Source organism: Antechinus flavipes, chromosome 2 (genome assembly GCF_016432865.1).
Source record: "Antechinus flavipes isolate AdamAnt ecotype Samford, QLD, Australia chromosome 2, AdamAnt_v2, whole genome shotgun sequence".
NCBI classification, from domain to species: Eukaryota; Metazoa; Chordata; class Mammalia; order Dasyuromorphia; family Dasyuridae; genus Antechinus; species Antechinus flavipes.
The window spans coordinates 332,486,253-332,503,154 of NC_067399.1; the positions used below are offsets into that span (position 1 = coordinate 332,486,253).

Here is a 16,902-nt window from a genome sequence, read left to right on the forward strand (position 1 = left end):
AATATTATATAAATGTTAGCTTTTACTACTACTATAAAGATAACTATGACAATGATATCTGCTGCTGCTGCTCCTGCTACTACCACTACCACTACTATTGCTGCTGCTGCTGTTATTACTACTACTACTATTACTGGTGCTACTAAAAAGAAAATACAGTCTATATTGCTGGATATAAGAGTTTGCTATAGTTATCTCATGCACTATATAATCATGGGGATGACATTTAATCTCAATGAAACTTCAGTTTCTCCATCTATAAAACAAATGTATAACTTAATGACTCCAGAAGTCTTTTCCAACTCTGTCTTTTATTTAATTTTTTTGAAAGTGTAATAATTTATTTGTCTTTAAAATTTTTCTTACTGCTGTAATATACCAATGTAACCCCAGGGATGCAATTTAATCTCTTTGGAACTCAATCTCTTCATCTTTAAAATAAGATATGACATGACTCCCGAAGTCTCCTCCATCTCTGTCTTTCATATTTTCACAAGTAGACAAAGTTTATTTTTCTATTACAAAATTAAATTTGTTTTTTAAATGAACAAATCAATTTTCTTTTTATCTTGCCCCTTTCCAGGGGAAAAAAGAAAAAAAAATTCATTGTACTAAATGTTCATAACCAACAAAAATACTCTTGAATTAACTATTTATAAAAGATATGTTTCATTCTCCAAGCTAAGCTCATTGCCTCTCTATTAAGAGGTAGTTATCATATATTGTCAGTCCTCTCGAATCATACTTGGTCATTATATTGATCAGAGTTCTTAAATCTTTCAAAATGGTTAGTTTTTAAAGTTTTATTATTATTTAATAAATTGTTCTCCTATGAGGTGGATGCTATTATTATTCACATTTTTAAGGTGAGGAAAATGAGGTAAACTGAAGTTAAGTGGCTTTCCTAAAATTGTGTAGGTACTAAGTGTTTGTGAACTCAGGTCTTTCTTTTTCAAGCAATCTACTAATCCATGTATGTGTGATTAATTCAAGAATTTAAAGTTTTTTAAACTTAATTTCATGCTTTTGCAAATACATGAAAAAAAGAAATTCAGCCAAGTTGATTGAACAATCACTGACCTTTATTTTTTACTCAAGTTAAAACAGTGGTCTAGGTAATGGAGAAATAGAAATATAGTGAATTCAGTAAAATACTTATTGAATACTATTATATCAGTAAAATAATAAATGAATAATAAATACTATTAAATATCTATTGTGTCCAAGAGAGACATTATGTCTACTGGGTTTGAAATTAGGAAGACTTTAGTTCAAATCTTCTTAAATTTGTAGCCTATATAACAAGTTTCTTCTTGTCTCTTTCTAAGACTTACCTATTAAATGAAAGATAAGATAAAATCTGCTCCAATGGAAGGATTTCTTTATAAATTAGATTACAGGTCCTTGATACATTAATACATATGAAAAGTGCAAAATATTTTGTGATGTTGAAAAAAATGCATTGTCTAGGAGGTGTAATAATACATACATGCATATTTATGCATATATATACATACATGTATACACACACACACACATATATATATATAATATACAACAAATACACAACCCATTTATGTAATGGAGATGTATACAGTGTACTGTGGGAGAGGCAGAGAGAACTTTCAAATGGGAACGTTTAAGAAGGCTTCATAGAGAAGGTTGTAGTTGAATTGAATTGCAAAGAATGGGTAGGATTTTAACAGACAAAAATGGGGAAGTAGGGAATTCAGCATGTAAAGAAAGGAGTAAATGAACTTCAGGGAGATGAGAAAGAAGGGAATGATAGGTTTGTGACAGATCTGGTTTTAAATTGTAGCTTTTCTTATTATTGCCTGTATAGCCTTGGGAAAATAATTTTACCTCTCTGGGCAACAGTTTCCTAATCTGTAAAATGAAAGAATGACCTCCAAGTACTCTTGTAGTTCTAAATCTATACCCTACTGATCCCAACCTTGATTTTTCTGGAGTTCATGAAAAGGAATAGTATGAGAAAAGCTTTCAAAGTTGAAACTAATTCCATTCAAATACAACATCTGTGTATTCAAAACTTCTACTAACTTTCCAAATCAGATTAATGATCCATACGTATATAGGGATTGTTGTAATACTTAGCTATTGATTCTCACATTTTTTGTTCCTTCCTTCTTTTCTTCCAGTTAACAGTTATGGAGAAGATGAAGAGCTATCCACATCTTCTGACAGTGATGAAGAGATGATCAAGCAATTTGAGATCTCTGTATCCCGCTCACAAAGCTTCCGCTCAGGAGTACCTGAAAAAGGAATGCAAGCAAGTTCAGAGAGAAAGACAAAATTTAATCACTTACTATCTGCTCATGAAGAGAATAGTACAGAAGCATCTGAATGTGAAGGTATTTTTGCATTAATTTTATATTTGTTTATAGCAAAGGATAGCCTAATATTAATTTCTGAGATAATACTAGTCATAAAGTTGCTTTAAAATAGGTTGCATTAAAATAACTAAAGAAACAGAGTTACAGAGGAAGAGAGAGAAAAAAGAAGAGATATACTTTTGTAGAAGAAGAGAGAAAATCCATATTTGGAGAAAAAACTAATATTATAAACAAATTGAGAAAAATATAGACCTAATAACTTTAAAAATAAATGAATTTAACAGTCCAATAAAACTAAAAAGAATGACAAAAATAATGAGAAAATAGCATAACAACATTTCTGCCATATAATTAAGCAGTCCTTGGAAGAAAAAATATATCCCTTTAAACATTCATTAGAAAAGTAAAAGAGAAAGGATTAACGAGACAATCCTAACTTACTATATATTTGTGAGTATTGAGAGAGTAGTAACAAGGAGAAGGCTGGAGGATCCTCACTAAGTTCCTTCCAGGAGTCCTATTCCAAAAGCTGCCATGTGGCTGTGAAGGACTTTGAAATCTATAACCACTAAAACATACTTCAAAGGATCTAAGATCTAATCAATGTGAACCCTGTCTCTAATGGTGCAAATGATTTACATTTTTTACCATGGAATCTTATTAGTATTCTTCCTTCAATAGGGAGAATACAGGTACCAAATATACCTTTTTTAAGGTGTATTAACAAAAAACAAAACAATAGACTAGTTCACTATCAATTATTTCTTCCTTTCCTACTATTTCTCTTCCTGAAATGTACCTCTTATGTGGCTTTTTTTATTCTATATATTCCTTGTATGTAAGACATTGCTGGTAATATGTTTCCGTCTATTCATGTTTTTTTTTTTCCAGTCTATTCATGTTAACTCCATGTCTTTCTTTTGTCCTTTGGTTGATCTGCAATTTTAATTCATTAGGGATTGTCGTGCTTTAGGATTCATAGTCACATAGAATCAGTATAATATTGGTGTTAAAATGAGTTTTTTGTTTATTAACACATCTTAGACCAAAAAAAGTTATAAATTTTCTTAAAAGTCTCCTTTTTTCTGATTGAGTTCAAACTTTCTTAATGTCTTTTTTTTTTTTTTGAAACTGGGTCTCCCCATTTCATTCAAGCTGCAAGTGCAAGGGCCACTCGTGAGATTGACTCCATGACTGATTGGCAACTAGTTGCCAATACAATACAATTGTGTGTTCTTCTGCAGGTTATATAGCAGGGTGAATTGGACTATATGATTTCTAATTTCTCTTTCAACCCTGAGATTCTTTGATTTTAAGAAAATAATATAAGCAAGGATCAGAAGTAGAATTCACTAGGAAAAATAGGACTAATAATCATTAATCTCAAAGTTAAATTTAAAGATTAACTCAAGAGAGAAATCTGCATTATATGTCAGTTATATCAGTATTTTTTAGATCCACATAGTCTACCTATGTGCAAAAATGAGCATATACATATGTGTGTGTATGTATGTTGGCATGTAGGTATATATAACGGTATATACAGATATATGTATGTGTGTAGGTATGAATATATATGCAAACATATATACAAAAACATATATGTAATAACCTATAAGGAAGCAAAGAAAAAAATGGGAAAATGGGACAGTTATAAATATATAATCTCTGTTATTATTATATATGCTTTTTTGAAATGGAAATTTATTATTACATATTTTGAAACCTTCCTGGATATTTCACTGTGCACATGACAGTGTTTTGTTTGTCTTTCCTTTTCTATTTTGTTTTTTCCTCAGTTTGTACTTAGTTTTACACTGAAAAAAATCAAAAGAAAGTGACATATTTTTACTGACATATAAATGTACATACATACACATACATGCACACATACAGAGTGTCCCCAAAGTCTCAGTTCTTAAAACTTTTGGGATGCCACATACATACATACACACACAGACATGTGCAATTCATCTACATAAATATCTGCAGATTTTCTATGTACAATTGCATAGAAATGTACTCATATATATGACACAGAGAAACAGAAACAATAGGGAAGGAGTTCTTTTTTTTTCTTTGTCAGATGTACTAATTTACTTTATTGATCATGAGCTAAATGTTGTCTGTGGCATTTTAAAGATCTTTTTCTCATAGTATAATCTTCAACAGTTAAAAGTTAAATATGAAAATCAGAATTAAAGAATGTCAAAGTTAGAAGGAAACTCAGGGTCATCTAGTTCCAGCCATCCTGCTACTTAAATCTGTTCAGTTAATCATTCAGAGTAATATTATTGTCAAGCATTTTGATTTTTGGAAGACGTCTTCATTTTTCTGCTTTATTTTCTGACTACTCTTCCTAAGTCCATCTCAGCAGCATGGAACATTAAACTCAGCTGTCCATTCCAGAATGAAATGAACCTCTTAAAATGAATCATAATTCTATCAAGGCCAGCATTCTTTTTGATTGATTTTCCAGGAAAATCACCCTGGTCCTCTAATCTTTGGAAGAGAGAGGAGTCTGATAGATTAGAGCCTGTGATACAACAAACATTTAAGGGCCCAATGTGTCAAGTCACCATGTTAAATTGGAGAAACAAAGATGAAAAAATGATATTATTCCTAATTTCAGGCAATATCTTTTTTTTTAAATTATAGCTTTTTATTGACAAAACATATGCATGAGTAGTTTTTCAACATTGTCCCTTGCAATCACTTCTGTTCCAACTTTTCTCTTCCTTACCTCCACTCCTCATCGGCAGTCTCATACATGTTAAACATGTTAAAGTATATCTTAAATACAATATATGTGTACATATTTATACAGTTCTTTTGTTGAACAAGAAACATAGGATTTAGAAAAGGAAAAATAACCTGGGAAGAAAAACAAAAATTTTGTCCACATTCATTTTCCAGTGTTCTTTCTCTGGGTGTAGCTGGTTCTATTCATCACTGATCAATTGAAACTGAATTAGATCTTCTCATTGCCGAAGATAATCACTTCCATCAGAATTGATCCTCATATAGTATTGTTGTTGAAGTATATAATGATCTCCTAGTTCTGCTCATTTCACTTAGCGTAAGTTCATGTAAGTCTCTCCAACCCGCTCTGTATTCATCCTGCTGGTCATTTCCTACAGAACAATAATATTCCATAACATTCATATACCACAATTTACCCAGCCATTCTCCAATTGATGAGCATCCATTCAATTTCCAGTTTCTAGTCACTACAAAAAGGGCTGCCACAAATATTTTGGCACACACAGGTCCCTTTCCTTTCTTTAATATCTCTTTGGGATATAACCCAATAGATAACCAGTAGTAACACTGCTGGATCAAAAGGTATGCACAATTTGATAATTTTTTGATCATAGTTCCAAATTGCTTTCCAGAATGACTGGATCTTTTTACAACTCCAACAACAATGCATCAGTGTCCCCGTTTTCCCACATCCCCTCCAACATTCAACATCATCTTTTCCTGTCATCTTAGTCACTCTGACAGGTGTGTAGCAGTATCTCACAGTTGTCTTAATTTGCATTTCTCTGATCAATAGTAATTTGGAACACCCTTTCATATGAGTAGAAATAGTTTCGATTTCATCATCTGAAAATTGTCTGTTCATGTCCTTTGACCATTTATCAATTGGAGAATGGCTTGATTTCTTATTAGTTAGAGTCAATTCTCTACATATTTTGGAAATGAAGCCTTTATCAGAACCTTTAGCTATAAAAATGATTTCCCAGTTTATTGCTTCCTCTCTAATCTTGTTTGCATTAGTTTTGTTTGTACAAAAGCTTTTTAACTTGATATAATCAAAATTTTCTATTTTTTGATCAATAATGATCTATAGTTCTTCTTTGGTCACAAATTCCTTCCTCCTCCACAAATCTGAGACGTAAACTGTCCTATGTTCTTTTAATTTATTTATAATCTCATCCTTTATGCCTAAATCATGAACTAATTTTGATCTTATTTTGGTGTACATTGTTAAGTGTGGGTCTATGCCTAGTTTCTGCTATACTAATTTCCAGTTTTCCCAGCAGTTTTTGTCAAATAGAATTCTTATCCTAAAAGTTAGGATCTTTGGGTCTGTCAAACACTTGATTGCTATAGTTATTGACTATTTTGTTCTGTGAACCTAACCTATTCCACTGATCAACTATTCTATTTCTTAGCCAATACCTAATGGTTTTGGTGACTGTTGCTTTATAATATAGTTTTAGATCAGGTACAGCTAAGCCACCTTCATTTGGTTTTTTTTTCATTAATTCCCTTGAAATTCTCTACCTTTTGTTCTTCCAGATGAATTTTATTGTTATTTTTTTCTAGGTCATTAAAATAGTTTCTTAGGAGTCTGATTGGTATAGCACTAAATAAATAAATTAGTTTAGTTATTGTCATCTTTATTATATTCACTCAGCCTATCCAAGAGCACTTAATATTTTTCCAGTTGTTTAGATCTGATTTTATTTGTGTAGAAAGTGTTTGTACTTTTTCTCATATAGTTCCTGACTTTGCTTTGGTAGATAGATTCTCAAATATTTTATACTATCGACAGTTATTTTAAATGGAATTTCTCTTTGTATCTCTTGCTGCTGGATTTTGTTGGTGATGTATAAAAATACTGAGGATTTATGTGGATTTATTTTTTATTCTGCAACTTTGCTAAAATTGTGGATTATTTCTAATAGCTTTTTAGTAGAATCTCTGGGGTTCTCTAAGTATACCATCATATCATCTGCAAAGAGTGCTAGTTTGGTTTCCTCATTACATACTCTAATTGCTTTAATCCCTTTCTCAACTCTAATTGCTAGCATTTCAAATACAATATTGATAGTAATGGTGATAGTAGGCAACCTTGTTTCACTCCTGATCTTTTTGGGAATGGTTCCAGTTTATCCCCATTACATATGATGCTTACTGATGGTTTTAAATAGATGCTACTGATTATTTTAAGGAAGAGTCCATTTATTCCTATAGTCTCAAGTGTTTTTAATAGTAATAGGTGTTGGATTTTATCAAATGCTTTTTCTGCATCTATTGAGATGATCATATGTTTTTGTTAATTTGCTTATTGATATAGTGAATTATGCTAATAGTTTCCCCAATATTGAATCAGCCCTGCATTCCTGGTATAAATCTTACTTGGTCATAGTATATTATCCGGGTGATGATTTTTTAATCTTTTTGTTAATATTTTATTTAAGATTTTAGCATCAATATTCATTAGGGAGATTGGTCTATAATTTTCTTTCTCTGTTTTCAACCTACCTGGTTTAGGTATCAGTTACCATGTCTGTATCATAAAAGGAATTTGGTAGGACTCTTTCATTCCCTATTTTTTCAAATAGTTTATATAACATTGGAGTTAATTGTTCTTTAAATGTTTGTTAGAGTCCACATGTAAATCCATCTAGACCTAGGTATTTTTTCTTAGGGAGTTGATTAATAGCATGTTCTATTTCTTTTTCTAAAACGAGACTGTTTAACCAATTTACTTCTTCCTCTGCTAATCTGGGCATATTTGAAGGTATTCATTCATTTCATTTAAGTTATCGAATTTATTGGCATAAAGTTAGGCAAAGTAACTCCTAATTATTGCTCTAATTTCTTCTTCATTAATGGCAAGTTCTCCCTTTTCATTTTTAAGACAACAATTTGATTTTCCTCTTTCCTTTTTCTAATCAAATTTACCAAAGGTTTATCTATTTTGTTGGTTTTTTCATAGAACCAACTCTTAGTTTTATTTATTAATTCAATAGTTTTTTTACTTTCAATTTTATTAATCTCTCTTTTTAATTTTAGAATTTCAAATTTAGTGTTTGACTGGGGAGTTTTAATTTGTTCTTTTTCTAGCTTTTTTAGTTGCAAGCCTAATTCACTGATTTTCTCTTTCTCTATTTTATGCAAGTAGGCCTCTAGAGATATAAAATTTCCCCTTATTATCACTTTGGCTGTGTCTCACACATTTTGGCTTGACGTCTCATTATTGTTATCTTCTTGGGTGAAATTATTAATTATATCTATGATTTGCTGTTTCACCCAATCATTCTTTAGGATGAGATTATTTTGTTTCCAATTTTTGGGGGCTATTTCCCCTGGCTTTTTATTGAATGTAATTTTTATTGTATCATAATCTGAAAAGGATGCATTTACTATTTCTGCCTTTTTGCATTTGAATTTGAGGTCTTTGTGTCCTAATATATGGTCAATTTTTGTATAGGTTCCATGAACTGTCAAAAAGAAAGTGTACTCCTTTCTATCTCCATTTAGTTTTCTCCAAAGATCTATCATACCTAACTTTTCTAGTATTCTATTTACCTCTTTAACTTCTTTATTATCTATTTTGTGGTTTGATTTATCTAGTTCTGAGAGTGCAAGGTTGTGATCTCTCACTATTATAGTTTTGCTATCTATTTCTTCTTGCAGCTCTCTTCACTTATCCTTTAAGAATTTAGATGCTACACCACTTGGTGCATATATGTTTAATATTGATATTGCTTCATTATCTATGTTACCCTTTAGCAAGATACAGTGTCCTTTATTATCTCTTTTAATTAGATCAAATTTGTCTTTTGCTTGATCTGAGATCAAGATGGCTACCCTTGCTTTTTTGACTTCACCTGAAGCATAATAGATTCTGCTCCAGCCTTTTTACCTTTACTCTGTATGTATCATTCTGCTTCAAGTGTGTTTCCTATAAACAACATATTTTAGGATTCTGGCTTTTATTCCAGTCTGCTATCTACTTCTGCTTTATAGGGGAGTTTATTTCATTCACATTTATGGTTAAAATTACTAATTTTATATTTCCTGCCATCTTATTAACCCCAGCTTATGCTTTTATCTTTTCTTTTCACCTTACTCCCCTTCCCAGCATTAAACTTGTGAGTACCACTTACATCACTCAGCCCTCCCTCTTTAGGATCCCTACCCCCACCTTTGAGTCCCTCCTCTTTTCTTAACCCTTTGTCTTACCATTTCTGTATTCCTTTCTATTAGCTTACTCCTTCCCTTTTCACTTTTCCCCTCTCACTTTTCAATGAGATGGGAGAAATTTCTCTGTAAATCAAATATGTCTAATATTTTTCTCTTTAAGCCAATTCTGTTGAGAGTAAGATACACACTATGTTCACCCCCCTCCATTCTTTCCCTCAGATATAATAGGTTTCCTTTGCCTCTCTGTGAGATGTGGTACCTCCACTTTTCACTTTTTCCACTTTCATGAAAAATATAATTTCCTTTCTACCTCTAGTCTCTTTTTTAATATTATAATAATAAAACTGAATTATATATGTATTCTTTATGTATATTTGTGTTGTTCTTCTTTAAAATATAATACAAGACGGTTCTCTCTGAGAGCAGATTTCTTGGGTAGGTTTTCTGGAAGCAGCCTTAATTTCAGTTAAAAGTAATAGTCATCCAAATGCAGCCAGGTATTAAAAGTTCAGACCATTTATTGCTTCCTCCAAAATAGCCCAGTTAGTTTTTCTTAGAGGTCTATCTTTCTGCTTGGTCCCAAGAGCTCTTGCAGTTGTCCTTTGTCTCTGCTTTCTTCAGCCTCCAGCCAGCACAATGGTGGAAGATGGAATGAATCTCTCTTGCCTCCAAGAGAGGGCTTCTGGCTCTCAATCTCCTGGAGTGCTCCTTCCGAGTCTTGTCTCCTTGCCTGGGGCTGGGCAGCTTTCTGGAGAGCCTTTCAGACCAGCCTGGTCTCAGTGGGAAAAGTGCAGGAGGCCAGCCATCACGGTGGGATGAATGAATCTGGTTGCACCTCCGAGAGAGGGCTTCTCCTGAACTGACTTGATGCTCCCCTCTCGATTTTTTCAGCTGAACTAACTCTGACTGTCTCACTGAAGCTCTATTTATGCTCCTTCTCCGAGAGTGGGATTGTGGGATCTAAGAGTGGGATTATGGGTTTCCTCCCAGAGTGCTCTCTGGCCCTAAGAGCTTCTTACTTATATGAGCTCTCTAAAGGTGTGAACACAAGTATTGTTTCTATCAATTCTACTTAGTACCTTGTTTCAAGTTCTGGCCCATAACATCTCCTTGTAGGATCAAATCAGTCATAATGATAAATTAGATAATTATTGTCTCTATCAACTCTAATGACTTAATTTTTAAAGACAATGTAGGAAAATGGAACGGCAAAAGCAGAACAGAAAAAATTTATATTTTTCCACCAGAAACACATTAACTTATCACATAGTTCTATGTGGAATATAGACATTTAAAATAGCATTAACAATTGTTCAAAACAAAATAGATTTTTAAAGAAAAGCTATTCCTTCTTAGACTTCAGAGATGCAAATGACCAACAATAGTAGTGTAATTAACACCTACTTGTCACTTTCTGATTTCTGTTCCTTTCTTCTTCATTTCTCCCTCTCCTGCTATTGCATCATATCCTTTCTTACTTTTCATTGAGGAGGCAAATGTTAGCTAATGAAAGTTAATAGCAGTTGATTTCTTATGAGTGTCTGGTTTAATTCTAAAGCTAATGGCTTCCTTTCCCAGAAGCCAAAGTATTTAGTTTCCAATTTACACACATGCCTGATATTCTGAGCTTTATGACAATTGCTCTAACTTTCACTTTTCCAGGAATTTGTAGAAATTTATCTCTTGTCATAATACAGAATTAAAGGTTTCTGACAGATCAGGACTATAATAATGATTGAGAAGGTAAAATTTTCTCTATTGGGTGAGAGACAGTCCACTTTGCTGAATGGCCTCTTTGTAGATTTTGAAGAAAATCAGCCTTTTCTTTTTAGAGGTATATTCCTACAATTTAGAATAGCAGACAGTAAATTATGAGATCACCCAAATCCTTTCCTTTTAGAAATATTGTTTCTTTTTGCCTTTTTGCCTCAGAGTTTGGTATCAATCACTGGAAGTAGACACACATACAGACTAAACAGCAGTACCACTGTCTTTCCCAGAACTAACCATTCTATTGTTCTTCCTTTACTATATATCTTATCTTTCAAAATGTAAGTATAGACTGTTACTTAACAATAGAGCTAACCAATGAATTCTCAATTGGTAGCAAAGGGGCTCTCCATTCAATAATTGTGAAGTTTCTTGAACTTGTTCCTTTAGGGAGGAATCAATTTTTATATTTATAAAATCATGGATCTAGAACTGGAAGGGGCCTTTTGTTGAATTGGAGTTGACTGCATTCCATTTACTTCTATATTCCAGGGTTCAGGTAAAATTCAAAGTATTTTATATGTATATCATTTTATTCCTACAATAACTCTATGAAGTAGAGACCATGGCTGTTACTACTACAATTGTTTTTACATTAGTAAATTTAAGCTTAAGATAACTATTAGAGAACAGTGCTGAAAGGAAGGAGATGAATTACAGGGTATAAATAAAAGAATGAGACTTAGTGAATAGTAGTGATTTCTTTTGTGACCCATAGGAAAAATGATTAGTCACAAGAAAGTCAATAGAAGAGAAGACATGGTGTGGGGGTTAGCTGAAAGTTGTCTCAGGAATATTTCAAGAGCTTATGCTTATGACAATTAGCTTTGCTGTGCTTTATTCCAAAAGGCAGATCTAGGATCTATGGGTGGAAAATACAAAGTAGCATATTTAGATTGGATTTAATGACACATTTTCTAGTAAGTATATTCTTTAGAAGTGGTAGGAATTTTTTTCAAGCAAAATATAGATAATCCATTGTTGACTATGTTTTTGAAAGATATACATACATACATATATGAATTAGACCTGAGAAGTTCATTGTATGATTTCAATCTTCCCGGTAATAAAGTAGGAGATTAACTCATTCATTGTAAGAAATATGGTCAATGTTGAGAGAAGAGAGGAACAAGTTTGAAGCAGGAGCTATTAGACATTAAAGAAGTAGGACTATGAGAATAGACTAGAAAGACTCAATGGTATTTATGTGCTATAAAGTTATGCTGGAGGAAATCAGTTTGGTTTGTAACTTTCATGAGCAATGATCAGCAGCTCAGGAGTAGAAGTGAAATCAGATAGTTAAGGTGACCCAGAAATCAGGATTGACAAGTTAGGAGAGCAAGGATTTCTAGGATTGGTACATGAAATGGTTAAATTTGAAAAACTTGTGGTTAAGTTGGGGTATAAAGGCTGATGTTGTAAACTGCATTAAACTTTGGAACACTATATCCTTGCCTATAATCATTCAAAATAATTTGCTAGCTAAATAGGAAAAATAAAATTGTGAATAAATGTTTCTTCTTGAGAGTATGATGTGTATTTCGATCATGGGATTTTATATCTAGAACTTGAAGAACCCTTAGATGTCATCTAATCCAGTTCTTCAATTTACGGCAGAGGAAACTGAGTTCTAGGAATATTAAGCATTTAATAGAAGATGACATCATAAAACCAAGGAAAATAACAGATTCAATTTATTCTTACACAAATAAGTAAAATAAGAGAGAAAAAAACCAAACTATATAACTGGTCCTAGAACCAGTGCTCTGTTCACTCTCTTGCATTGTTTATTCATATAGAGCTGGTTTATTAGTATGTATATCTAAGACAAATTCTGTGGGTGAACAATGAACTGGTCCTATAACTGAACAAGAGAGAAAGAGTAGGCCAGTATTTCTTTGAAAAATCATAGAATGCTCTTAATGACTCCAGATTTCTCCCTGAAACAAAGGGATACATACACACACACACACACACACACAGCCCTATATAAGTATCAATTCCCAATGATTGATACCAACCTCTGAGGCAAAAAGGCCAGAGTACATATTTTAATTTAAATAAATGTTCAGATTGCTATGTTTGTCCAGCGTGGGAGTCTTTCTCCTCCTTACTATTTGACATGACCCACTGTACATACTCTTTCTCAGCAGGTTTCTCTCTTTTTTCTCTCTCTCATCCATACTCATTAGTATTTCCTGGATGATTCTGTATCTTCCTGAGTTTCTGAAGATTGAAATTTATTGGTCATCCACAGACAATGGAAGGATTCATGGTGTATGAATAGGCTTTCACATATTGCCAGTGAAGAATTACTCTGGACAAGTGATATAAATTATATCATCAGAGAGATAGGATGGATTTGGCCCTTGCTCCCAAGTCAGAAGATCTGAGTTTAAATTCTCCTTTTGAGGATTCATGTCTGTATGATTTTAGACAAGTTATTTCATCTTTCTAGACCTGTGACTATTTCTGTAAATGAGATGAACAAACTAAATGGTTTGTGTGGTATCTTTCAGCTTTAGATCTATGATCCTATGATATTATGTATGGCTAGAAAGAAAGGAAATAAGCATGATCTGATTGCAAAATATGAACATGGAATAACCAATGGACAGTTTTCATCTTTTACTGGTATTCATATATTATGAAAGGATTTGGAAGCAGGAACCAGCATATTGGGTGGAATCACTGTGAAGAATTTATGCTAGGAAATGGACTAAATTTATATAGAATGAGAAGTGGGTGGAATGCAATCTTATAGAATGAGGAGTATCAGTACCTCAATTGGTGAGATCATTCATCCTTCTGTCAAAGTATTGAAATATTTATACATAAGAAAAAATCATTGACTGAATGTTGTTGAAACATGACACCCAAATAAGTGTCATGTTTCATTTTATGTGAGGTAAAGGTTGTTTGCAAAGCAAATAGAACTGTGGTGGGATGAAATATATTCTTGTGGACTTAGCACTGACTCTTTTCCATGCCTCACCTCTCATTTTTTACCTCTGTCTTTTAGGATATTTGCTCAAATATCCATTCTGCATACTTTCTCTCCTAATTCCCTCAGCTGCTATATTACCTGGTTAAGTTTGTATTTACTTTTTATACATATATAATTCACATGTACATATACATATACAAGATACATTGTGCACATGCATATACATATTATGTATGTGCTCATATGTGTACTATATATATTAATACACACACATATATATGTATATATAAAATTTACCACACACACACACACACACACATCCTGATAGAATGTCATCTTTTTTAGAACAAGGACTGTTTTTTTTCTCTTTTTTTTTTTTTTTTTGTTGCCTAGAAGCTAGCATCATGCTTGGTGTATAGTAGGCATTTAATAAATTCTTGGTAATTGATTGACAATTTTGGCTCAGTTCAGTGAAATTCAATAGACATGTATTAAAATAAATCAAATGTTTTGAAACTTATGATGTTACTAGATTTTTATGACAAACATAGTTTTAAAATTCCTACTATGATTCTATAGAACAAATATCTTTACCAGCAGGTAGTTACTTTTTCATATATTTAAGGCCAGAAGGTATATTTTAATTTAAACTAATGACAAGATTGCTTTCTATAATTGTCTTCCTTTCTTCCCTGTACTACCTTACATACTACACTAGACATACTCTTTCCTAGCAGTCTTCTCTCTTGTATGTCAAGGAAAGGGACTTGTAATATTAATAAATTTTTGCCATTCTCAGTTATGATTTGCTTTTCAATGCTTAATGTAGCTTTAAAAACTGCTCTCTTATTGATCTAGGTATTATCACTGTAGGAATTAAAGTCAGGAGACAGTGATTGGGAATAATTTTTTGGGTTGGTTAGATTTTTCTCTGAAAGCCTGCTGTGTAGTTCATGCATTGATGGATAACCTACTGTTTTAAAAGAACATTTCAGAGTTAATGTGAAAAAGGAATGAATCTAATAATTAGAAACTTAGAAGAGAATTCAGTTATATAGGGTGTCCGATAGCTCAGTCTTAAGGTTAACTAACTTTACTTAACTAAGGCTTTAAATTCTACTTAACACTAAACTAAGACTTTTGGAACATTCTGAATATTTTGGATTTTTGCATATGGGCTCCACTTTATTTTCCTTGTTTTTGTAAGAATAAAAATCATCTATCATGGCTGTTATGATCTTACTATGTAGAATAAAATGTATTTGTAAAAAGTCTCATGATAACCTATGGATGTGAATCTAAGAGGTTTGACCTAAGGCAACAGAAGTAACAAACTAATCACCTAATGTGAAAAAATATATAAAAACCCATGAAAATTGTTGTTATTGAGAGATAGCGTGGGATAGTGGTTAGAGGACCAGTATTGAAGTGAGAGATATCAAAGGCCAAGTCTTGCCTCTGATATGTACTAGTTGTGTGGCCTTGGAAAAGCCATTTTTACTGTTCTTATTATATAGACAACTCTCTATAACTATAAGTTACAAACAAATCACTAACATTCATTCAGTTACCAATGCGTTTGAGTAGAGGAAGTGAATTTCCACACTAGGAAATTACCTAGAGTATGAATGAAGAGTCCCACATCTGTTTGTACAAACAAATTTCCTGCTTGACAGTTTCTTGGTGTTGTGCAAAATACACAAGTGTTAAACATTCTCTGATGTCAGGAATACAAGACAGAGATACAAGATACATGGATCAAATTAAAAATATTTAGTTAATATAGGAAAAATTAATTAAGTGAAAAATTAAATGACATAGATTTATAAAGATATTTTGATGGTGACAAAATAGAAGCTTAATGACAGAAACAGAAACAGAAAGCTTATAGGATTTGAAAGAATGAATAATCAGCCAACTAGAATTTAGTAGGTATCTACCATGTGCCAGGCGTTGTGGTCAGTGCTGAAAATACAAAGAAAGACAAAACAAAAACAAAAAACCCCATGAAAATAAGATAATTCTTGCTTTCAAAAAATTTAGTCTAATGGAAAAGAGAATATGCATACAAACATGCAAAATACAAAATATTTACAGCATAAATTGGGGGTTGTCTTAGAGAAAAGGCTCCAAGATTAAGGGGGCCTGGTTAAGACTTTTTACAGAAGACAGGATTTTAGCTGAAACTTGAAGTAAATGAGGGAAACGAGGAGACTGAGATGAACATGAAGAATTGCAGGCTTGGGTCATGTGTGAAGAATAACAGAAACCAGTGTCACTAGATCACAGAGTATAGGAAGAGTATAAAATGCTTCATAAAGTTGGAAAATATCAGATTATGAAAGGTTTTTTTCCCCCTAATTTTATTTATTCTCAGTTGTAGGTACATTTTAAAAACATTTGTTTTCTTAAAATTTTGAATTCCAAATGCTCTTTAAACTTCTTTCCCCTCTCTTCTTCTTGAGGTGACAAATGATTTATACTTGTCACTTGTTACATATATGGTCACACATATTAACCATGTTGCAAAAGAAAACACAAGCACCTCCCTCTCCCAATTAAAATAAAGAAAAAATTTAAAAGTATGTTTCATTTCAAGCTGCATTCAAATGCCATCAGTTCTTTCACTGGAGATGAATACCATTTCTTATCATAAGTCTTATAATTGCTTTGGATCAATGTACTGCTGTAAATAGCTACATCATTCACAGTTGATCATAATACACTATTGTTGTTAATGTGTATATTGCTCTCCTGGTTCTGCTCATTTAATTTTGCCTCAGTTCATGCAATTATTCCCAGATTTTTCTAATACCATTTTCCTCATCCTTTGGCATAGAACAATAGAATTTTATCTTTATCATATACCACAACTTCTTCAGCAAT

The 16,902-nt window shown here is 32.4% G+C and overlaps 1 protein-coding gene across 1 annotated transcript in view; it reads left to right on the top strand.

Moving 5' to 3' along the window:
- Window positions 1–16,902, top strand: part of SYT16 (synaptotagmin 16) — a 209,373-nt gene that overhangs the window by 145,877 nt on the left and 46,594 nt on the right. Inside the window, exon 4 of the mRNA XM_051977788.1 lies at window positions 2,160–2,372. Coding sequence (XP_051833748.1) covers window positions 2,160–2,372 — 213 coding nt within the window. The remainder of the gene's footprint in view (window positions 1–2,159; window positions 2,373–16,902) is intronic.